Genomic DNA, 26,296 nt, shown 5'->3' on the forward strand with positions numbered 1-26,296 from the left:
CCCCAAAAAGGGACAAGCGGTAGACAAACGATGGATGTTTGATCTGAGTGTGAATGTTGTCTATCTTTGTTGGCCCTGTGGTGAGGTGGAGACTTGTCCAGGGTGTACCCCGCCTTCCACCCAAATGCAGCTGAGATAGGCTCAAACACCCCCTGTGACCCCAAAAGGGACAAGCGGTAGAAAATAAATGGATGTTTGATGTGAGTGTGAATGTTGTCTATCTAGGTTGGCCCTGTAATGAGGTGGCGACTTGTCCAGGGTGTACACCGCCTTCCACCCAAATGCAGCTGAGATGCGTTCCAACACCCCGTGTGACCCCAAGAGGGACAAGCGGTAGAAAAAAATGGATGTTTGATGTGAGTGTGAATGTTGTCTGTCTATCTAGGTTGGCCCTGTGATGAGGTGGCGACTTGTCCAGGGTGTACACCGCCTTCCACCCAAATGCAGCTGAGATAGGCTTCAACACCCCGTGACCCCAAAAGGGACAAGCAGTAGAAAATGGATGGACGTTTGATGTGAGTGTGAATGTTGTCTGTCTATCTAGGTTGGCCCTGTGATGAGGTGGCGACTTGTCCATGGTGTACGCCGCCTTCCAACCCGAATGCTGCTTAAATAGGCTCCAGTCCCCCCCAAAAAGGGACAAGCGGTAGACAAACGATGGATGTTTGATCTGAGTGTGAATGTTGTCTATCTTTGTTGGCCCTGTGGTGAGGTGGAGACTTGTCCAGGGTGTACCCCGCCTTCCACCCAAATGCAGCTGAGATAGGCTCAAACACCCCCTGTGACCCCAAAAGGGACAAGCGGTAGAAAATAAATGGATGTTTGATGTGAGTGTGAATGTTGTCTATCTAGGTTGGCCCTGTAATGAGGTGGCGACTTGTCCAGGGTGTACACCGCCTTCCACCCAAATGCAGCTGAGATGCGTTCCAACACCCCGTGTGACCCCAAGAGGGACAAGCGGTAGAAAAAAATGGATGTTTGATGTGAGTGTGAATGTTGTCTGTCTATCTAGGTTGGCCCTGTGATGAGATGGCGACTTGTCCAGGGTGTAAACCGCCTTCCGCCCAAATGCAGCTGAGATACGCTCCAACACCCCGTGATCCCAAATGGGACAAGCGGTAGGAAATGGATGGATGTTTGATGTGAGTGTGAATGTTGTCTGTCTATCTAGGTTGGCCCTGTGATGAGATGGTGACTTGTCCAGGGTGTAAACCGCCTTCTGGCCAAATGCAGCTGAGATACGCTCCAACACCCCGTGATCCCAAAAGGGACAAGCGGTAGGAAATGGATGGACGTTTGATGTGAGTGTGAATGTTGTCTATCTAGGTTGGCCCTGTGATGAGGTGGTGACTTGTCCAGGGTGTACACCGCCTTCCAACCCGAATGCAGCTGAGATAGGCTCCAGCACCCTCCGCCACCCCAAAAGGGACAAGCAGTAAAAAATGGATGTAAGTTTTGATGGGACATCATTCTCAGGGATTGGTTGAAATATCTGCGTGAACTGTTGCTATGGCGACGCCCTGATGCTAGAACCTTCTTGGCTGAACTTGATCATCACAAAAAGGTGACACAATGGACCATGTTGTAGTTTATCAACAACTCCTGCAGACACACACACACACACACACACACCCTATATACTCTCTCAAAGAAGGCATGCTTCGCTCACACATGATTTACAAAGACTGGAAACCTCACAAGAACTTGATAACCGGGTCAACAAAAAAAAAAAAACAGTTCATGTTTTTTTAAATAACATTTTCCTGATATGTTCCACATGTTGATAATTAGCGACAGGAAGTCTAAATGATAAATAGCCGTGACCGTGACGGTCAAAAAGTAAAAGCTGCTTTCCTTTCACCTCTCAGGACACTTTGGTGGCTTCTAATACTCGTCAACCATTTAGTGAGTTTACGGCGGTGCTGTCAGGAGACAATGTAAACGTAGGAAATGTGACGCCGTAGTTTGACCTAATATTTCCGTTTGGGGCGCCGAGGAAACCTGCTACAGCACAGCTGTGATTACATGACGGACTGAAAAAGGACCCAAAAAAAAAAAAAGGATGAAGTTGCTGAATCTCTTCTTTTTTTGTTGACTTTTCACTTGAGGGGCGACGCCTTGGTGGGGATCATGATCCTGGAGTCCATGTGCTGGATGAGAGGAACTGTGGGGGGGAAGGGTGAGGGGGGGTCACTTTAGTCTCTTTACACCTGAGACCAAGCTGAAGGAGGTCTGTGCCCACCTGTGTAGTAGACCACCTCGTGCCAGCCTTCCTCCTGCCAGGCCCCGTTTCTTGTGTTCTCCCGGGACTGCAGGTCTTTGTAGGCTACCAGGAGCAAAAAACCGGCAGCAGCACATCAGAAATATCGTCAACATTACGGCTTGGATTTGAGTAGCGAACTTAGGGCACAACGGGGTTAGTCACACAACTTTTACTGGAATATATTACAGGATTTTATAGGTACTCACACTTTTTTCCTACGCTTTCAACCCTGCGTCTTATAAAACGGTGCTAATTTATGGATTTGAGTAGCGAACTTAGGGCACAACGGTGTTAGTCACACAACTTTTACTGGAATATATTACAGGATTTTATAGGTACTCGTATCATACTTTTTTCCTACGCTTTCAACCCTGCGTCTTATAAAACGGTGCGGCTAATTTATGGATTTGAGTAGCGAACTTAGGGCACAACGGGGTTGGTCACACAACTTTTACTGGAATATATTACAGGATTTTGTAGGTACTCATACTTTTTTCCTACGCTTTCAACCCTGCGTCTTATAAAACGGTGCGGCTAATTTATGGATTTGAGTAGCGAACTTAGGGCACAACGGGGTTGGTCACACAACTTTTACTGGAATATATTACAAGATTTTATAGGTACTCGTATCATACTTTTTTTCCTACGCTTTCAACCCTGCGTCTTATAAAACGGTGCGGCTAATTTATGGATTTTAGTAGCAAACTTAGGGCACAACGGGGTTGGTCACAAAACTTTGACTCGAATATATTGCAGGATTTTATAGGTACTCGTATACTTTTTTCCTACGCTTTCAACCCTGCGTCTTATAAAACGGTGCAGCTAATTTATGGATTTGAGTAGCGAACTTAAGGCACAATGGGGTTGGTCACACAACTTTTACTGGAATATATTACAGGATTTTGTAGGTACTCATACTTTTTTCCTACGCTTTCAACCCTGCGTCTTATAAAACGGTGCAGCTAATTTATGGATTTGAGTAGCGAACTTAGGGCACAACGGGGTTAGTCACACAACTTTTACTGGAATATATTACAGGATTTTATAGGTACTCGTATCATACTTTTTTCCTACGCTTTCAACCCTGCGTCTTATAAAACGGTGCGACTAATTTACGGATTTGAGTAGCGAACTTAGGGCACAACGGGGTTGGTCACACAACTTTTACTGGAATATATTACAGGATTTTATAGGTACTCATACTTTTTTCCTACGCTTTCAACCCTGCGTCTTGTAAAACGGTGCGGCTAATTTATGGATTTGAGTAGCGAACTTAGGGCACAACGGGGTTGGTCACACAACTTTTACTGGAATATATTACAGGATTTTATAGGTACTCGTATCATACTTTTTTCCTACGCTTTCAACCCTGCGTCTTATAAAAGGGTGCGGCTAATTTATGGATTTTAGTAGCAAACTTAGGGCACAACGGGGTCGGTCACAAAACTTACTGGAATATATTACAGGATTTTATAGGTACTCGTATCATACTTTTTTTCCTACGCTTTCAACCCTGCGTCTTGTAAAACGGTGCGGCTAATTTATGGATTTGAGTAGCGAACTTAGGGCACAACGGGGTTAGTCACACAACTTTTACTGGAATATATTACAAGATTTTATAGGTACTCGTATCATACTTTTTTTCCTACGCTTTCAACCCTGCGTCTTATAAAACGGTGCGGCTAATTTATGGATTTGAGTAGCGAACTTAGGGCACAACGGGGTTAGTCACACAACTTTTACTGGAATATATTACAGGATTTTATAGGTACTCGTATCATACTTTTTTCCTACGCTTTCAACCCTGCGTCTTATAAAACGGTGCGACTAATTTACGGATTTGAGTAGCGAACTTAGGGCACAACGGGGTTGGTCACACAACTTTTACTGGAATATATTACAGGATTTTATAGGTACTCATACTTTTTTCCTACGCTTTCAACCCTGCGTCTTATAAAACGGTGCGGCTAATTTATGGATTTGAGTAGCGAACTTAGGGCACAACGGGGTTAGTCACACAACTTTTACTGGAATATATTACAGGATTTTATAGGTACTCATACTTTTTTTCCTACGCTTTCAACCCTGCGTCTTATAAAACGGTGCGGCTAATTTATGGATTTGAGTAGCGAACTTAGGGCACAACGGGGTTAGTCACACAACTTTTACTCAAATATATTACAGGATTTTATAGGTACTCATACTTTTTTCCTACGCTTTCAACCCTGCGTCTTATAAAACGGTGCGGCTAATTTATGGATTTGAGTAGCGAACTTAGGGCACAACGGGGTTGGTCACACAACTTTTACTGGAATATATTACAGGATTTTGTAGGTACTCATACTTTTTTCCTACGCTTTCAACCCTGCGTCTTATAAAACGGTGCGGCTAATTTATGGATTTGAGTAGCGAACTTAGGGCACAACGGGGTTGGTCACACAACTTTTACTGGAATATATTACAGGATTTTATAGGTACTCTTATCATACTTTTTTCCTACGCTTTCAACCCTGCGTCTTATAAAACGGTGCGACTAATTTACGGATTTGAGTAGCGAACTTAGGGCACAACGGGGTCGGTCACACAACTTTTACTCAAATATATTACAGGATTTTATAGGTACTCATACTTTTTTCCTACGCTTTCAACCCTGCGTCTTATAAAACGGTGCGGCTAATTTATGGATTTTAGTAGCAAACTTAGGGCACAACGGGGTCGGTCACACAACTTTTACTGGAATATATTACAGGATTTTATAGGTACTCGTATCATACTTTTTTCCTACGCTTTCAACCCTGCGTCTTATAAAACGGTGCGGCTAATTTATGGATTTTAGTAGCAAACTTAGGGCACAACGGGGTTGGTCACACAACTTTTACTGGAATATATTACAGGATTTTATAGGTACTCATACTTTTTTCCTACGGTTTCAACCCTGCGTCTTATAAAACGGTGCGGCTAATTTATGGATTTGAGTAGCGAACTTAGGGCACAATTTATGGATTTGAGTAGCGAACTTAGGGCACAACAGGGTTAGTCACACAACTTTTACTGGAATATATTACAGGATTTTATAGGTACTCGTATCATACTTTTTTCCTACGCTTTCAACCCAGCGTCTTATAAAACGGTGCGGCTAATTTATGGATTTTAGTAGCGAACTTAGGGCACAACGGAGTTGGTCACAAAACTTTTACTGGAATATATTACAGGATTTTATAGGTACTCATACTTTTTTCCTACGCTTTCAACCCTGCGTCTTATAAAAGGGTGCGGCTAATTTATGGATTTGAGTAGCGAACTTAGGGCACAACGGGGTCGGTCACAACTTTTACTGGAATATATTACAGAATTTTATAGGTACTCATACTTTTTTCCTACGCTTTCAACCCTGCGTCTTATAAAACGGTGCTAATTTATGGATTTGAGTAGCGAACTTAGGGCACAACGGGGTCGGTCACAACTTTTACTGGAATATATTACAGGATTTTATAGGTACTCGTATCATACTTTTTTCCTACGCTTTCAACCCTGCGTCTTATAAAACGGTGCGGCTAATATATGGATTCGAGTAGCGAACTTATGGCACAACGGGGTTAGTCACACAACTTTTACTGGAATATATTACAGAATTTTATAGGTACTCATACTTTTTTCCTACGCTTTCAACCCTGCGTCTCATAAAACGGTGCGGCTAATTTATGGATTTTTCTTCACTGACGGCCATAAAGAAAATAGTTTTCATTTAAAAACAAGCAAATACACTTAAATTGACAACACTAAATTGGCCCTAGTGTGTGAATGTGAGTGTGAATGTTGTCTGTCTGTGTTGGCCCTGCGATGAGGTGGCGACTTGTCCAGGGTGTACCCTGCCTTCCGCCCGATTGTAGCTGAGATAGGCGCCAGCGCCCCCCGCAACCCTAAAAGGGAATAAGCGGTAGAAAATGGATGGATACACTTAAATTTGCAACACTAAATTGGCCCTAGTGTTTGAATGTGAGTGTGAATCTTGTCTATCTGTGTTGGCCCTGCGATGAGGTGGCGACTTGTCCAGGGTGTACCCCGCCTTCCGCCCGATTGTAGCTGAGATAGGCGCCAGCGCCCCCCCGCAAACCTAAAAGGGAATAAGCGGTAGAAAATGGATGGATACACTTAAATTTGCAACACTAAATTGGCCCTAGTGTGTGAATGTGAGTGTGAATGTTGTCTGTCTATCTGTGTTGGCCCTGCGATGAGGTGGCGACTTGTCCAGGGTGTACCCCGCCTTCCGCCCGACTGTAGCTGAGATAGGCGCTAGCGACCCCAAAAGGGAATAAGTGGTAGAAAATGGATGGATACATTTAAATTTGCAACACTAAATTGGCCCTGGTGTGTGAATGTGAGTGTGAATGTTGTCTGTCTATCTGTGTTGGCCCTGCGATGAGGTGGCGACTTGTCCAGGGTGTACCCCGGCTTCCGCCCGATTGTAGCTGAGATAGGCGCCAGCGCCCCCCCGCAACCCAAAAAGGGAATAAGCGGTAGAAAATGGATGGATACACTTAAATTGGCAACACTAAATTGGCCCTAGTGTGTGAATGTGAGTGTGAATGTTGTCTGTCTATCTGTGTTGGCCCTGCGATGAGGTAGCGACTTGTCCAGGGTGTACCCCGCCTTCCGCCCGACTGTAGCTGAGATAGGCGCTAGCGACCCCAAAAGGGAATAAGTGGTAGAAAATGGATGGATACACTTAAATTTGCAACACTAAATTGGCCCTAGTGTGTGAATGTGAGTGTGAATGTTGTCTGTCTATCTGTGTTGGCCCTGCGATGAGGTGGCGACTTGTCCAGGGTGTACCCCGCCTTCCGCCCGATTGTAGCTGAGATAGGCGCCAGCGCCCCCCGCAACCCTAAAAGGGAATAAGCGGTAGAAAATGGATGGATGGATTCTAAAAATAGCAACAATTCAAAAAATCCTTTATAAATATATTTATTGAATAATACTTCAACAAAATATGTGAAAAGAAATGCAACAATGCAATATTCAGTGTTGACAGCTAGATTTTTTGTGGACATGTTTCATAAATATTGATGTTAAAGATTTCTTTTTTTGTGAAGAAATGTTTAGAATTCGTGAAGTGAATTATATTTATATAGCGCTTTTTCTCTAGAGACTCAAAGCGCTTTACATAGTGAAACCCAATATCTAAGTTACATTTAAAGCAGTGTGGGTGGCACTGGGAGCAGGTGGGTAAAGTGTCTTGCCCAAGGACACAACGGCAGTGACTAGGATGGCGGAAGCGGGAATCGAACCTGCAACCCTCAAGTTGCTGGCACGGCCACTCTACCAACATGGATCTCTATTACAATCCCCAAAGAAGGCACTTTAAGTAGATGATTACTTTTATGTGTAGAAATCTTTATTTATAATTGATTCACTTGTTTATTTTTCAACAGTTTTTTAGTTATTTTTATACCTTTTTTTCCAAAGAGTTAAAAAAAGACCACTAAAAACAAGCAATATTTTGCACTGTCATACAATTTAATAAATCAGAAACTGATTAGATAGTACTTTATTTATTGATGACATAGTGCTGTATTTTACTTCTTTATCTCTTTTTTTCAACCAAAAATGCTTTGCTATGATTAGAGGGTACTTGAATTAAAAAAATGTTCACATCACTGAAAAAAGGTTGAGAACCACTGTTCTAGCATTTCTACTTGTATGGATTCTTCATTCATCACTCCAGTTATATTGTAAGTTTTACAATATAACTAAAACTATTCTTACTTACTAAACTAACCTAATGTCTGTAGGAATGCTTTCATGCTTATTTGTACAAGCCATCGTAATGTTGTTAGCATCAGCTAATACGCTAACACATTTAAGAGTGTCTGTGTTAGTATTATTAACTTACAAGGGCAGTCCTTTTGTATGGATTCAGTTTAGTAAATTTACCAAATTGTCACCGTGGAGTTATTGAGTCGGTTTAGCTGATTGGAGAGCTAGCTTCCGCAGCTGGTAAGTCCATGACGATGACTTCTGTTTTTATACTTTTTAAAATACTCTTGTAATCAGACCATGTTTTCGGTATAGTAGATGGAATATTTACCTGACATTTTTCGACTGTCATCTGCAGTCTTCTTCAAAACCTGACCACTCCTGACTTGTGAAGAAGACCGCAGATGACAGTCGAAACATGCCAAGTAAAGATCCCATTTAATATTCGGAAAATATGGTCAGATTACAAGAAGATTTTAAAAAAGCATATGAATAAGAAGACATAATAAACCTTTTTGAGCGACTTGTGTTTTGTTTGGTCAGCCGTTTTACTGCCGTGTTACAGACACTGTTTGGAAACCATCAAGGTATGTCAATTTCTATCCATCCACTTTCTACCGCTTGTCCCTCTCGGTGTCACGGGGGAGCCTAAAAATTTACAAAATATTTCTGTGTAAATAACTCATTTCACAACGTATAAATCTGCACTCTATAGTCCGGAAAATACGGTGTAAAGACTTAGACTTCCTTTTGTGGGGCGGCATAGCTCGGTTGGTAGAGTGGCCGTGCCAGCAACTTGAGGGTTGCAGGTTCGATTCCCGCTTCCGCCATCCTAGTCACTGCCGTTGTGTCCTTGGGCAAGACACTTTACCCACCTGCTCCCAGTGCCACCCACACTGGTTTAATTGGAACTTAGATATTGGGTGTCACTATGTAAAGCGCTTTGAGTCACTTGAGAAAAAGCGCTATATAAATATAATTCACTTCACTTCACTTTTTACTATTCAAATTTGAACTTTGCAGTACAGATAAGAACAACATTTTGTTGCATTTGCTCATGGTAGTGCAGGATAAAAAAACAATAAGGTGCAGATGTAAATAAATAGATTCCTGTACAGATAAATATATTGCACTATTGCAAATGCATCCGCGTGTATGGATGTATGTTATATTGTCTTTACATTCCAGCCAGTAAATCCATTTTGGGGGGGAACTGAGGGGATTATTTTAATGCGTTCAAGAGTGAAGTGAAGTGAAGTGAATTATATTTATATAGCGCTTTTTCTCTAGTAACTCAAAGCACTTTACATAGCGAAGCCCAATATCTAAGTTACAATCAAACCAGTGTGGGTGGCACTGGAAGCAGGTGGGTAAAGTGTCTTGCCCAAGGACACAACGGCAGTGACCAGGTTGGCAGAAGCGGGAATTGAACCTGCAACCCTCAAGTTGCTGGCACGGCCACTCTACCAACTGAGCTAAACTGAGTCTTCTCAGGTTCAGCTTGCAACTAAAAAGAGCAAGGAACATGCCCAGGAAACATCTTACTGTACATGTGTTATATACATATTGAGTTTTTGTTTGCTTTCTGTGTGTAAACCAGGGGTCTTGTTCCACAGCCATACAGATCACACTAATGGTTGTGATATAAAACAATTTTAACACTCTTACTAATATGCGCCACACTCTGTGAACCCTAACCAAATATGAATAACAAACACATTTCTGGAAAACATAGGCTCTGTAACACATTTTAAATGCAACATAAGAATTACCCAGAATGCCGTGCATCCATAGTCTTCCCAACGTGTCCTGTGTCTTCCCCGTGGCCTCCTACCGGTTGGACGTGCCCTAAACATCTCCATGACTCTATCTAAACCCCTCCCCTCCTCTCCGTGCATGGGTTGGGGGCGCGTGTATAATATAACCAAGAGCCATGGATGCATTGGAACTCTGGGTAAATCTTATGTTGCATTTATAATGTGTTACAGAGCCAATGTTCTCCAGAAATGTGTTTGTTACTCTTGTTTGGTTAGGGCTCACAGAGTGTGGTGCATATTAGTAAGAGTTTTAAAGTTGTTTATATCACAACCATTAGTGTAAACGGTATGGCTGTTGACCAAGTATGCATTGCAATCTCACATGAAAAGCAGTGAAATGCATGCGTCCTACCGGCACACAGATAGCATGATGTAAATGTTTTTACTGCATGCCATTGGTAAGCGCAGGGGTGAGAAGAGGTTTTGAAATAATTAGCGCCTGCTTACTTTTACCGCATGCTTAGAACAAGCGCATGAGTGAGAAGAGGTTTTAAATTAATTAGCGCCCCGGTGGCTATTCAAGGAAATACGGTATATTTATATATATATGAGTATGTGACAACCAAACTCAAATGCAATTTTTTGCTAGCATCAAGGCTAACAAGCGCGAAACAACTAATCTAACTTTCCCGCCACACTGTTTAAGGGTGACAATTGTTTCGCAAAAAAGAACTGGTGGTGAATACAAGCGTGTAAAACAGGGGTAGGGAACCTATGGCTCAAGAGCCAGATGTGGCTCTTTTGATGACTACATCTGGCTCTCAGAAAAATCTGAGCTGACGTTGCTTAACACGATAAGTAATGAATAATTCCGCTTGTAATCACAGTGTTAAAAATAATGTTCAAAATATAAAACATTCTCATGCATTTTTAATCCATCCATCCGTTTTTCTACCGCACCTGATCAAGAAGTTGTGTTAATGGTAAGAAGTTATTTATTTATTATTGGTTAGTGTGGGGCTTGGCCTCCTGGGGGTTCTTCAGACCACCAAGCACCGACATGAGAGCCTGTTTCAGGGTTACAATATTGTTTTATTTTTCAATAAGTCTCTCAGTTGCTTTCCAGCAATAGTATTTCCAGCCCCAATTCAGTCTCTCCTTCTGGCTGCTGCTTATAACAGAGCGACAGGTGATTAGATAACAAGGCCCAGGTGGGCCCTCTACGCACCTGTTGCTGCAGGCCTGCAGGCCACGCCCCCTCCACAATTAACTTCAGAATAACAATGTTATTACAAAGAATAGGAGACCTATTATACTCTAGAAATGTTGGTCTTACTTAAAAATTCACGTGTTTAGTCGTGTTCAGTGTAAAAAAAGTATATTATATGGCTCTTACGGGAATATGTTTTAAAATATTTGGCTTTTTGGCTCTCTCAGCCAAAAAGGTTCCCGACCCCTGGTGTAAAAGGAGGTGTGGTTAATGAATGGCTGACATGTAAGATGTGTGGGCTTTACCCCAGAGGTGATGAACCATGTAAAGGTTGCCGATCTGGGAGAAGAACCCTCCTACGGCTTCGCTGTTGTGCTGGCGTAACCCGATAGCTCTCGCCCTGCGAACGACAACAACGCGCTTTGTTGAAACAGCAGCTCGACACAAAGGAAGAATAAAACAAACTTTTCAAAGCCTGCTGAGCAAACTTTAAATTGTGGGGAGAGGCAAAGTGAACTTTCTTGTAGTGAGAGAGAGAACAGAGTAAAATGAGTCAAACAGAACAATAATAGGTATAATAACCATTAACTGTCTGGAATGGATGAATGCTGTTTTTAGGTTGAAGTGGAAGGTAATTGTTTTTAGCGACACCAAGTGATCACGATATCAAATCAACTTTAATTATAAAGCACATTTAAAATTTACCACATGGGTAGCCAATAATTCAGTTACTCTCAGGATGCAGCAAGTTGAATGATGTGGACACATTTGTTACTGAATACTTAATTGAATAGAAAATATGCAACTATAATTATTTGACACTTGTTTATGTTGACATTTGTGTTTTTTTAGACTACAGTATTGTTCAATAAAGAACACTTACAGGCCAAAACCTGTACGTGTTTTCTTTATTTCCATTACTATTAAGATTGTCCCTGAAGGCATCACAACTAGCACACCTGTGAAGTGAGAACCATTTCAGGTGACTAACTCTTGAAGCTCGTGGAGAGAATGCCAAGGGTGTGCAAATAAGCATTCAGAGCAAAGGGATGTATTTTTAAAAAACGAGAATAAAAAACATGTTTTTAGTTATTTCACCTTTTTTAAGTATATAACTCCACATGTGTTTATTCATAATTTTGATGCCTTTAGTGACAATCTACAATGTAAATAGTCATGAAAATAAAGAAAATGCATTGAATGAGAAGGTGTGTCAAAACTTTTGGCCTGTATTATATATGTGTAGATTATATGCAACTAGGGCTGGGAGATATATGGAATATACTCTGTGCAATATAGAAAACGACTATATCGTGATATTCAAGTACATGTCCTCACGCAGTTGCTTTTACCATGAATTGATTAACGTGGACCCCGACTTAAACAAGTTGAAAAACTTATTTGGGTGTTACCATTTAGTGGTCAATTGTACGGAATATGTACTGAACTGTGCAATCTACTAATAAAAGTATCAATCAATCAATCAATCAATCAATCAATTTAGTTGACAGAAAGCAGGTGCGAATCTGGTAACAAACGAAGGAAGAATTAATTCCCAAGAAAAACCGCAGGGGGTCAATCGTATGGCGGGTGGTTTGGCTTCAAGCGGGAAGATGTTGAACATTTATGCGGCAAAAGCGTTGCTACAAAGAGTAGCACCACTGTTAATTTGTAGCATGACTTCAAAAGTCACCCTCTAGAGAATGAAAAGTGCTTGAAACTCCGCATGTTAACACCACCGTTCGGTGCCACACCCACAAAATGCCTAAGCCACCATTTCCAGATCAACACAATATGAAAAAAATAGTCAACAACAGAAGGAGATAACGTCCGCATTAACCCACCACATAGCGAAGGAGATACAGTACTTGATTTCCCATTATGCACTAATTAATTATACAGCCCATTTTTATTTGACAGTTATTGAAAAATCTTGTGTGACATCATGCACAAAAGTGCACTTTATTTGTTTTAAACTATTGTAGTGACGTTCTGTACAAAAAGTGCACTTTAATTCAGTGTTGTTTTGATATATCTTAGTGACATCATGCACAAATGTGCGCTATTAGCTTGTTTTAAAATGTCTGACAATCTTGCACTTTCTGTTTTGAAATGACATGAATTAACAACTGTTTAATAAATACAGTTTTGGTCAATTGACTTAGTTGGGATTTCCCTCTCTGCATGAAAGTTTAAAATGAGCATATATTAATGCAGTATGAAGAATATTTTTTTAATGTAGACACATAGAATCATCATACTGCTGTGATTATATGCATCAAGTGTTTATTCAAGGCTAAGGCAAAATATGGAGATATATATCGTGTATCGTGACATAGCCTGAAAATATCGAGATATTAATAAAAGGCCATATTGCCCAGCCCTATATGCAACTATAATTATTTGATACTTGTTTATGTTGACAAATGTGCTTTTTTTAGACTGCAATATTGTTCAACAAAAGTACACTTATTATGTATGTCTAGCTTGTGTGCTATCATGTGCTTAGCTGTTGTGTAGCTGCTAGCTCCTATAGCAACTCATTTTGTTAATAACTTGACCAAAATAGAAAAAAAAGACCAACCTTGTGTGTTTATCAGAGGCGATTACATGTCAAGTAAACACGCTGCAGGACTGCTTGTATCAGATTGTACATGCAATTTGATAACATGTTCTTAGTATCGGTACACGTGTGATGAAGTCATGCGGACTTACCAGTAATTTCCCCACTCGATCATGGTTCCTGGCTGGAGGAGAGAAAACAGGCGGGGATCAGTGGTGCTCATACAGTGAGAAGATAATTATTTAAAGTGTGTGTGGCGCTTTAAGAAAAAAAACATGTGTCCTATACAGCTGCTAACCCAGCATTGTATTGACTGGGTTAAAGTTAAGTTAAAATAGAAGATAAAATAAAGTTGTTTGTGAAGCAGTAGTTTCCAATTTTGACAATTGCTAGATTACTAGTTGTAAATAGTGCCACAATACCAGAATTTCAATTGTAGATACCAGATGAATGTTCACGATTCTCGATATCCATTTGATACCACGATAAAATTTTTTTGCCGTTTGACGGAATAATGATTCCAAGGTGTGTTCTTAGCAGGTATCGAAGCAACTTGGTTGCACACTTCTGCACGCTGTGGTTAGTACACACTTCTTGGGCTTGTGGTGGCGGATCTCCGTACGCTCTCACACCCCGAATACTTTAATGATTGCATGTATTTGATTACGAAACTGAAATAAGTCGGAGTCAATGTATTTTTTTGCGTGTTGGTATCAAAGTATTGACGCTTTTGCCCACCTAAACTGTAAGATCATTAAAATTATTTAAAAAATAGTATCATACGGTGAAGTGAAGTTTATTTATATAGCACTTTTCTCTAGTGACTCAAAGCCCTTTTACATAGTGAAACCCAATATCTAAGTGACATTCAAACCAGTCTGTGTGACATTGGGAGCAGTTGGGTAAAAGTGTCTTGCCCGAGGACACAACGGCAGTGACTAGGATGGCGGAAGTGGGGATCAAACCTGGAACCCTCAAGTTGCTGGCATGGCCACTCTACCAACCGAGCTATACCGCCCCACAAGTGAGTAGTGATGACCAATCTGGGTTGTGTAAGTGGCATCGTGTTGTAAAACAGACCAATGGCGTATGGTTTAATATTCATTTCAATGACTTCATTGCCATAAACAAACAGACACCCAGACTGGTTTAAATGTCACTTAGATATTGGCTTTCACTATGTAAAAGCGCTTTGAGTCTCTAGAGAAAAGCGCTATATAAATAAACTTCACTTCACCGTGACATATGTGAAGAATGGATACTATTTTTTAAATCATTTTAGTGATATTAGTCTGTAATTTGAGTACTTGTGTTTGTTACCACCGTTATATAGTGGTTTTACTTTAGCAATTGTCTCATGATCTGGAAATATCCCTTAAATTACAAATGCTTCGACAACTAGATCAATGATGCTCTTTACAAATGTCATATTCACGTCTACATAATCAGTAACTGATAAGACGGCGCTCACCCTGAGTTGGTAGGACCTGAGCTCATAGATGTTGGGTCCCTCTCTGGGCACCGGTTCGTTCCAGAAACTGAATTCCAGCAGAAGCTGGTTCCTGCGAGACAGGAGCATCTTTCCACGCTCCTTCCTGTACTCTGTGAACTCCTGCATGGGGAGACAAGAACTCATCAGTGCACCCGAATTGAGGGCGACGGGAAAGCCTAACGGGCGTGACCTCTGACCTTGTTCTGACGTAGCTTATTCATCACCTCTGTCAGAGCTGGGTAACCGCCTCTGTAACGCCACAAATGAACTAAAACAGAGAAAACAAAATACCGTCACTAAAACACGACAACGGCTTACTTAACCACTCTGGAGCTGACATATTTAGTACTTATGTCACAGTTCTGGACCTAAACATGCCTACAGGTAAAACTCTCCCCAAAATACATAGACCAGATTTTAGGCTTGTTTTCTAGAGAGTTTTGTATGCTCACTTTTAGCTTATATGTGTGTTGACGTTAGTGATGGGATCGGCAGTTCTTTTGACTGTACTGAATCACTAGAATCAGTTCCTTAAATTGATTCATTCAAAAGATTTGTTCACCGAATCACTTCTGCAGCAGCAGTTCTGTGTGCAGGTCGGCGAATCATGAGTCAGTCAGTAACAGCTTCCCCAGCGGCAGATCTCGCTGCGTGTTAGTTGGCGAACGACACAAGCTCTCAGCACCCAATGAACGACGCGCACAGTGACAGAACGAGATCCTCAATGTGACGTCATCCTCCGCGACACCATCAGTTCCCTGCGTCAGTACGTTCGCGAACGTGATTGGCGTCGCAACAGAGTCAGTTCTCTGCGTCAGTACGTTCGCGAACATGATTCACGTCCCAACAGAGTCAGTTCCCTGCGTCAGTACATTCGCGAACATGATTCACGTCACAACAGAGTCAGTTCCCTGCGTCAGTACGTTCACGAACATGATTCACGTCGCGACAAAGTCAGTTCTCTGCGTCAGTACGTTCGCGAACATGATTCACATCGCAACAGAGTCAGTGCGTTCGGGAACGTGATTCACGTCGCGACACAGTCAGTTCCCTGCATCAGTACGTTGGGGAACTTAATTCACGTCGCGACACAGTCAGTTCTCTGCGTCAGTACGTTCGCGAACATGATTCACGTCGCAACAGAGTCAGTTCCCTGCGTCAGTACGTTCGCAAACATGATTCATGTCGCAACAGAGTCAGTTCCCCGCGTCAGTACGTTCGGGAACTTGATTCACGTCGCGACACAGTCAGTTCCCTGCATCAGTACGTTGGGGAACTTAATTCACGTCGCGACACAGTCAGTTCTCTGCGTCAGTACGTTCGCGAACATGATTCACGTCGCAACAGAGTCAGTTCCCTGCGTCAGTACGTTCGGGAACTTGATTCACGTCGCGACACAGTCAGTTCCCTGCATCAGTACGTTGGGGAACTTAATTCACGTCGCGACACAGTCAGTTCTCTGCGTCAGTACGTTCGCGAACATGATTCACGTCGCAACAGAGTCAGTTCCCTGCGTCAGTACGTTCGGGAACTTGATTCACGTCGCGACACAGTCAGTTCCCTGCATCAGTACGTTGGGGAACTGAATTCACGTCGCGACACAGTCAGTTTTCTGCGTCAGTACGTTCGCGAACATGAATCACGTGATTCGCGCCAGTTCCACTCATACCGGCATGGTCGCGGCGGAGCTTTACTGAACTGAGAAAGGAACAAATCAGTTCAGCTAGTGATTCGGTTCAGTACGTTCACTCAAAAGATTTGTTCGTTCGAACAAATCGTTCGCGAACGACACAACACTAGTTGAAGTCACCTACAGAAAACTGGAGGCAATTTCATAATGTGTAGTTTGTGTTTTGGTAGCATTTTAATCCCGAATCATGTTATTTTTGTGCACAATTTGAAGGAATGATCAAACATGGCTGCCTGTTCAGTGGCCTAGTTGTTAGAGTCCTGTGATTGGTAGGTTGTGAGTTCAAACCCCGGCCGAGTCATACCGAAGACTATAAAAATGGGACCCATTACCTCCCTGCTTGGTACTTAGCAATTATCAAGTCATTTCTTGACAAAAAAAATAAAAAATTCATAAAAATCTGCAAGTTATAATTGTCAAACCATGCATATACTGGTGTGTGTATAAAAAAAAACATCCTGATGCATGCTAAGGGGGGGTTTTGCAGTATATTATACAGTACAATTGGCGGCGCTGATGTAAATAATCCTACCAGCCTGGTCCTGTTCTCCATACCAAGTATTCCAGGTGCCCACCAGCTCACAGGGGTAGTACTTATCAGCATGGATGGAGGGCAAAACCTCCTCGCTGCGACAAACAACACACAAACGAATCAAACTGTCATTTAACTTCATTCAACATTGGGTTAAGCAACTATAGTCTAAAAACTACAATAACATTCCTTCTTGTTGCAGGTTTAGTAGGGTATAATAATAAATTAATAAAGTAATGCGGTAGTAATTAAAGAACGTACTATACTGCCTTTGAAAAATACTGATACGTCCTTTGTGCTATTTCGTCGTCAAAGCTAAGTGCTTCTTTCTATTTTGTGTTCTTCAAAATATTTCATACCCTTCTTTCGCCCTTTTCCAGCACATTTTGTAGTCTTATCGAATTCACAAAGCTCTTGCTCTCTTTGTTTCACTGCTTCACTTTCAGCTATCCCGAGAAGACAGCAAGATCTGGACTCGATCTTCTTGCACCCTTCTCGTGGAGAAATTGTCCCTGTTCGAGGGACGTGTCCGCCAGTTAGAGCAGAGTAAGTTTTTGTGACTTTAAATGCTGTGGACACGCTTGCTCGTAGGGGTGTAAAAAATATATTTTTGAATGAATAGCGATTCTAATTTGTAACAGTTATTAACTCTGAGGTTCAAACACTGATGACATCTATTAAACAAGACAAGAGGCAAGGAATTAAACAGACAGAATTAAATTTGGCTCAATTGAAGAGAAACATCTGGGCTGTACTCTTGTACAGTCTGCACCACGCTCTGACGAAAGATTGTACACCTCTTTTATTTGGACTTTCCCTGAGTACAATAGAAGAAAGAAACCGAACCCCTCCTGTGTCCTCCCATCGTACACAGTGGAGCTTAACAAGCCTTTTGCTTGGTAAGATCAAAGACAGCTTTTGTCCTCTTGCAGGGCGAGCTGAACTCATTGTAACACAAAGTTTTGTGATAACTTAGATACAATTATTCTGACATTAACCAATTAAAAAAGATACATGTATGTTTTTAATCTATTTATCAGAGCTGCTGGAGGACTGCAGTAAATCATAAAACTGGCACCCAATATTATTAAAAAAGTAATGATTTTGAATTGAGCATCGGTTTGAATCGATCCCAAATCAAAAAGTTATCCCCAAAAATCAAATGGAATCGTGTGGTGCCCAAAGATTCACAGCTCTACTTGCTAGCGTTAGCCATATTGAGCAAACTAGCCCAGTTTGTAGCAGCCCTGAGCGGCCTACAAGCTACGGTGAGCTGGCTAATACGCTAGTCCAGACCTGGGCAAATTAAGGCCCGGGACCCGCATGTGGCCCGTTAAACTTTTCAATCTGGCCTGACGGACATTCCCAAATCATTTTCTTTAGATCTTTAAGATGGAAACTGTAGCTGCCATTATAATGTGTAGTGATGTTTTCAAATGACTAAGTCTTGAACTGTACAAAGTATTTCAATGGTTGGAATCTGATATACTGGTCACTATGGTCATCTCATTACTTTGGTGATCTAATTCATTACTTTGGTGATCTAATTAGTTACTATGGTAATCTAATTAATTACTATGGTAATCTAAATAGTTACTATGGTAATCTAAGTCACAGCAGCTCAGACGAGGCACCAAGCAGTGTGGGCGGGGAGCGTTTCCACAGCAGTGAGCCTGAAATGCAGGTTTCAGGGACAGAAGTGGAAGGAGAGAAAGTTCTAAAGCTTAGTGATACATCAGATTGACGTTGGTTTATTTTTATAAAGTTTGTGTTCCCATTTTGATGCATTTCACTTGATTGTATAATACTTGATGGAGAGGGGGTGTGACGTTCACATGTTGTCAATATTCAGTGTTTTATCCTTCATAGTTAATATTGTCAATCCCACATTATTTTCATGTACATTCTGGGTGTCTCATTCAGTAAAAAAAAATTCAATTACATTGTTTTTTAAGGTCTGTCATAACGTTTTTAGCATTCAATCACACGTTATTGTGAGGTTTTGTATCAGATATACCGGCCCCTAGACACATTTTTTATCTAAATTTGGCCCCCCGAGGCAAATAATTGCTCACGCCTGCGCTAGTCCGACGGCCCAGTCTACCAACAACCATATCGCGATGTAAACGTGGGAAAATCCGGGGTTCATGGCACAATCTTGATATATAAAATATTGCGTTATATCGAACTTTGAGTCTATTTTTAATGTATCATAAGATTTTCTGGTCAAATAAAGCCAATAACAACATTAGCATGGTCCCCTTTATTTTTAAAAGTATAAAAATACATTTGGGTAGCAGGACAACGCCAATGTCAAATGAGGTTTGGGAGCCTAAGTGGAAGCCAACTATAAGTTGTTGGCCTGCAGACATCTACGGCATGTGCAGATGACTCCTTAAACACCTCACAAGAATAGATCGCACTGATGTATTTTTACAGACTGCCGCGCTTGGCCCACTTTGCCCGTAGTTACAAGTCTAACTAACTGCGCTGCAAGTTAATTAAGGATCTACAGTTGTGATCAAAATTATTCAACCCCCACACAATTTTGGTGTTTTAGCAAGTTGGACATTTATTCCGCATTTTGTTTATAGTCATATCAAGTAAAAATGTGTCAAATAGACAAATGCAACTTAAATTGTAAATTTACAAAATACCAAAAAAGGACATTTTTCTTAATATCTCATTGACAAAATGATTCGACCCCCTAGTTCCATGCATCTTTAGTACTTAGTAGAACACCCTTTGGCAGTAATGACATCCTTCAAAGGTGATACACAAGCTTCTTGCAACCATCTACAGGTATTTTAGCCCATTCCTCTTGGGCAAAGGCCTCCAGTTCATTCATATTCTTGGGCTTGCGTGCTGCAACTGCCTTCTTCAAGTCCCACCGCAGGTTTTCTAGAGGATTTAGGTCTGGCGACTGTGAAGGCCATTCCAGAGTCTTCCAGCCCTTCTTCTACAACCACTCTGATGTTGATTTGGAGGTATGCTTGGGATCGTTGTCCTGTTGGAAGGTCCAACGTCTCCCAAGCCTCAGCTTCCTCACTGACTTCATGAAATTTGCAGCTAATATATCCTGCTAGGAAATAGAATTCATAATGCCTTGAACACGCTGGAGATTCCCGGTACCTGAGGCAGAGAAACAGCCCCAGAGCATGATTGACCCCCCCACCATGATTAACAGTAGGAAAGGTGTTCTTCTCCTTGTAAGCTTCATTTTTTCTCCTCCAGACATAACGTTGATTCATAGGCCCAAAGAGTTCCACTTTTGTCTCATCACTCCATAGAACAGTTTCCCAAAATCTTTGGGGTTTGTCCAGATGATTTTTGGCATGCTGGAGTCTTTTTTCTTGTGCCTGGTAGTCAGAAGTGCGGTGCGCCTGGAAGTTCTGGCATGGAGGCCTTCATCTCGTAGTGCGCGCCTTATTGTCTGTGACGAAACCTGCGTTCCCCCCTCTGCAATGTCCTGTTGTAGTTCCTCAGCTGGGGGTTTTTCACCACTGTACGCTTCAAATACCGGACATCAGTTGCACACAGCATCCTCTTTCTACCACGCCCAGGTAGTGTTTCCACTGTGCCTTTAGCTTTAAACTTGCGAATTATGCTCCCAACTGTGTCTCTTGGAATGTGTAATGTCTTTGTTATTTTCTTATATTCATATCCTTTCTTATGAAGAGAAATTACCTCCTCTCTTGACTTCTTTGACCACTCCCTGGACTTCACCATGTTGCAAATACACCATCGACCATCTACAAGAAGCTGAGCTTCACAGTCTTTTTCAATCAGTTTAATTGTTGCTCGTTATGGTTCTAATCACATCTACAGGTGTTTTCAACACCTGATTGAAAAGACCTTATTCAAATTCTGTTCTTAAGAGTTATGATCTTCAAGGGGATGAATAATTTTGTCAATGAGATATTAAGAGAAATGACACTGGTATGTTAAAAATATAGTGTTGTAATTCAAGTTGCATTTGTCTATTTAATGCATCTTTATTTGATATGACTATAAACAAAATACGGAATAAATGTCTAACTTGCTAAAACACCAAAATTGTGTGGGGGTTGAATAATTTTGATCACGAGTCTATCATAGAAGACCACGTACCAGAGCTTGTTGTATGCATCAAGGCACTCCGGCTTTACATTATGGACTGAAAACAAAGACAAATGTTAATTATTACCACAAGGGTACAATAATATGTGGTTTGATTGCAAAACCAGACTTACACTGGATTTTGTAGAGGTTACTTTCCTCATTTTTGGTCAGCAGGGTTGAATGTGCATCCTTTCTGGGATCAACTTTCCTGACAAATAATGACTTGAACCAACTGTCTTCTCTGTTGATGCCGGATGTGGAAAACACCCTGCAAAACAAAGAGTCGTTGTCAAACGCTGGATGACGGTTACATTTTTTTTTACAACATAATACACAAACCCCAAAACCAGTGAAGTTGGCACGTTGTGTAAATGGTAAATAAAAACAGAACACAATGATTTATTTGCAAATCCTTTTCAACGTATATTCATTTGAAAAGACAACAAACACAAGATACTTAATGTTTGAACTGGATTTTTGGCAAATATTAGCTCATTTGGAATTTGATGCCTGCAACGTGTTTCAAAAAAGCTGGCACAAGTGGCAAAAAAGACTGAGCAAGTTGACGAATGCTCATCAAACACTTATTTGGAACATCTCACAGGTGAACAGGCCAATTGGGAACAGGTGGGCGCCATGATTGGGTATATAAGCAGCTTCCATGAAAATCTCAGTCATTCACAAACAAGGACAGGGCAATGGTCACCACTTTGTGAACAGTTTAAAAACAACATTTCTCAACAAGCTATTGCAAGAAATTTAGGAATTTCACCATCTACCGTCCATAATATCATCAAAAGGTTCAGAGAATCTGGAGAAATCACTGCACGAAAGCGATATTACAGACCTTCGATCCCTCAGGCTGTACTGCATCAAAAAGCAACACCGTGTAAAGGATATCACCACATGGGCTCAAGAACACTTCAGAAAACCACTGTGAGTAACTACATCTGTAAGTGCAAGTTAAAACTGTACTATGCAAAGTGAAAGCAATTTATCAACAACACCCAGAAACGCTGCCGGCTTTACTGGGCCCGAGCTCATCTAAGATGGACTGATGCAAAGTGGAAAAGTGTTCTGTGGTCTGAAGAGTCCACATTTCAAATTGGTTTTGGAAACTGTGGACATTGTGTCCTCCGGACCAAAGGGGAGAAGAACCAGGATTGTTATAGGGCAAAGTTGAAAAGCCAACATCTGTGATGGTATGGGGTTGTATTAGTGCCCAAGACATCTGTGAAGGCACCATTAATGTTGAAAGGTACATACAAGTTTTGTAGCAACATATGTTGCCATCCAAGCAACGTTATCATGGACGCCCCTGCTTATTTCAGCAGGACAATGCCAAGCCATGTTTTACAACAGCATGGCTTTATAGTAAAAGAGGGCAGGTACTAGACTGGCCTGCCTGTAGTCCAGACCTGTCTCCCATTGAAAATGTGTGGCGAAGTATGACGCGTTAAATAACACAACGGAGACCCGAGACCAGCCCTGTTTACTAAAAATTTCCGTCACTTCCAACACTAACTTCATGAATCAATTAAAAATACACCATAACTGTGAAACCACTGTTTTCCTGTGTATTTGGTTATGACAGCAGCCTTTTAAAAATAATGATAATAGATTAGATGTATTATATAGCGCTTTTCTAGACAATCAAAACACTCTTCTCCACATTCACACTTTGACGGTGGTAAGCTACATTTGTTGCCCTGGGGTGGACTGACTGAAGTACATTACGATCGTGGCTAGGATGGCAGAAGCTGGAATCGAACTAGGAACCCTCAAGTCGCTGGCATGACCGAAGCTGCTCTACCATCTGAGTCACCCGTCCCATAAATGAGGTAAATATTAAGAAAGTTATGGCATTTTTACCAATAAATCTTGAGCTCCATTGACTTTGTATTGAAGGAGTTGACCAGAAATCAGTGCATTTTCATCAGTTTTAAAAATCCATAACTTTTTTACTCATTATCGCAGGAAAATTATGCTTATATCACTTTACTCGTCCTTGGATGACATGCCTGATAATATATTTTTAAATTAGTGATTCCCAGAGCCCAAAAAAAGTCTGCGGGCTATAGAGCGTTTTCCATTCGGGCTCCAGTACTCTGGACTGCCCTCCAGGTTACACTGAGGGTTGTGGTATAAACAACTTTAACACTTTTACTAATATGCGCCACAATGTGAACCCACACCAAACAAGAATGACAAACATTTTGGGAGAACATTGGCACTGTAACACAACATAAACACAAAAGAACCAATACCCAGAATCAATCAATCAATCAATCAATGTTTATTTATATAGCCCCAAATCACAAATGTCTCAAAGGACTGCACAAATCATTACGACTACGACATCCTCGGAAGAACCCACAAAAGGGCAAGGAAAACTCACACCCAGTGGGCAGGGAGAATTCACATCCAGTGGGACGCCAGTGACAATGCTGACTATGAGAAACCTTGGAGAGGACCTCAGATGTGGGCAACCCCCACCCCCTCTAGGGGACCGAAAGCAATGGATGTCGAGCGGGTCTAACATGATACTGTGAAAGTACAATCCATAGTGGCTCCAACACAGCCGCGAGAGTTCAGTTCAAAGCGGATCCAAGACAGCAGCGAGAGTCCCGTCCACAGGAAACCATCCCAAGCGGAGGCGGATCAGCAGCGTAGAGATGTCCCCAACCGATACACAGGCGAGCGGTCCGTCCTGGGTCCCGACGAGCGGTCCATCCTGGGTCTCGACTCTGGACAGCCAGTACTTCATCCATGGTCATCGGACCGGACCCCCTCCATAGGAGAAAATCCCATGCAGCACTACTCTTTCGGGCTACACCCCCGCAACCACCAAACCCCGCCCACCTCAACTGACGCACGGAGGGGGTGGGGGGATTAGGTGCTAGCTGGGTGGATAATGTAGCCCAGATTCTGGGTATTTCTCCTTTTGTGTTTATGTTGTGTTACAGTGCCAATGTTCTCCCATAATGTGTTTGTCATTCTTGTTTGGTGTGGGTTCACAGTGTGGTGCATATTAGTAAGAGTGTTAAAGTTGTTTATATCACAACCCTCAGTGTAACCTGTATGGCTGTTGAACAAGTATGCCTTACAACCATTGGCGTGTATCTGCAGAAACCTCGTACGACATGTGACTGCCTGGCTAGCTAATGGTACGTGTTGTAGAGGGCGTCAAAGGCAGCACCTTCATAGGATGCCCTGATTATTGATGATCGAGGGAAATTCTACGAACTTTCGCGAGAAAGGTTGATCTGACATTTAGTAGTCCCTCGGACTAGTCGGGAGGGTTGGCAAATGTAAATGTGATGCTGTCAAGCGGCATCCATATACCGTATTTCCTTGAATTGCCGCAGGGCATATAGTATGCGCCTGCCTTGAATTACTGCCGGGTCAAACTCGCTTCCCAAAATAATTAGCGCATGCTTGGTATTACCGCCTGGTCAAACTCGTGACACGTCCCCTGTCATCATGTTCAAAATGGAGGAGGCTGATTTCAATACCGGTAATTTGAAATCGCATAAAGGGAAGATTAAGAGCTATTCAGTAGGATTTAAGGTCCAAGCTTACATCACACTCAAATTTTTTCTGCATACCTTTGGTAAGTGCCGGAGTGAGAAGAGGTTTTAAAATAATTAGAGCATGCTTACTTTTACCGCATGCCTTTGGTAAGCGCAGGAGTGAGAAGAGGTTTTAGAATAATTAGCGCATGCTTACTTTTACCGCATACCTTTGGTAAGCGCAGGAGTGAGAAGAGGTTTTGAAATAATTAGCGCCCCGGCGGCAATTCAAGGAAATACGGTAAAATTCGCGGGCAACACTATCGTTAAAATTTCATACTAAGGTGCGGGCCGCGTGTCTGAGACCCCTGGTTTATACATAGCACAAAGTAAAAAAAAACAACTCTGTATGCAGTGTTATTTCATTCTAAATTTCAAAACAGTTTTGTGGCTCCCATTGTTGTCTTTGAGTGGTAAAGGTTGCCAAACCCTGCCTTAGGGGGTGGGGGTTGCCCACATATGCAGTCCTCTCCAAGGTTTCTCATAGTCATCATCGTCGACGTCCCACTGGGGTGAGTTTTTCCTTGCACTTATGTGGGCTCTACCGAGGATGTCATTGTGATTTGTGTAGCCCTTTGAGACACTTGTGATTTCGGGTTATATAAATAAACATTGATTGATGAATAATTAAAAAATATGCCTATATTGACTTGTGGTAGGTTTCGCATCCATCTTTAAGTAACAAACTGACCTTGAGCATAAATACCAATACATGACTGAAAATGATGCTGTTTGTCTAAAATCCGCCACCAAACAAAGTTAACCCTATAATCTCACAATACATCATTCAAAGCTAAGTATTTTTTTTAAAATGTAAATTGGGATAAAATGGACTATTATTGAAGATTGTTTAGCATGTCCCGGAGCTAGCTTGCGACCCCACATCACAATCCTCCCCCACGCCCGCCAAAAATAAAACATCCACAACAGACGCCGTTAAACGATAAAACCTTCACGGCAGCCGAACCTGGTCCACACGAGGAGCTGTCCGACGGGGTGGGCCCCACTTTTAGTCCGGGCCAAGCCGCCGCTCACTCTCTGAAGGACTCCGGACGCCATTTTTCCACGCAGGGTCGCAGGATGCAGAGTGAAGTGCACACAAGTGACCACCAGGTGGCAGTGGAGCTTCGCGCTGCTCATAATGTACTCGCCCGGTGAGGAGAACAAGCCTGTGACGTAATGCAACACGTCAACAACAATGGTGGATTATTGATTATTATACCATTTTTGAAACCAAGAGCTACTTATTGGGTGCTGATTAATGCGAAGGGCTACCAGTTTGATACACACTTAAATAAATTGCCAGAAATAGCCAGTTTGCTCAATTTACCTTTAATAAATAAATCCATATATATATAT

At 41.8% G+C, this 26,296-nt stretch overlaps 1 protein-coding gene across 1 annotated transcript; it reads right to left on the reverse strand.

Moving 5' to 3' along the window:
- Window positions 1-1,575: 1,575 nt before the first annotated feature.
- Window positions 1,576-26,079, reverse strand: LOC133564693 (protein NipSnap homolog 2-like). Its single transcript, XM_061919166.1, has 10 exons — window positions 25,905-26,079; window positions 21,497-21,633; window positions 21,375-21,420; window positions 17,265-17,359; window positions 15,240-15,310; window positions 15,022-15,162; window positions 13,703-13,734; window positions 11,293-11,387; window positions 2,243-2,326; window positions 1,576-2,164 (listed from the first exon to the last, which is right to left on the reverse strand). The coding sequence occupies exons 1-10, from the start codon at window positions 26,075-26,077 to the stop codon at window positions 2,100-2,102; spliced, it is 939 nt and encodes a 312-aa protein (XP_061775150.1). The 5' UTR covers window positions 26,078-26,079; the 3' UTR covers window positions 1,576-2,099.
- Between the last annotated feature and the right edge of the window lie 217 nt (window positions 26,080-26,296).

The sequence above is a fragment of the Nerophis ophidion genome, linkage group LG13 (assembly GCF_033978795.1).
Source record: "Nerophis ophidion isolate RoL-2023_Sa linkage group LG13, RoL_Noph_v1.0, whole genome shotgun sequence".
NCBI classification, from domain to species: domain Eukaryota; kingdom Metazoa; phylum Chordata; class Actinopteri; order Syngnathiformes; family Syngnathidae; genus Nerophis; species Nerophis ophidion.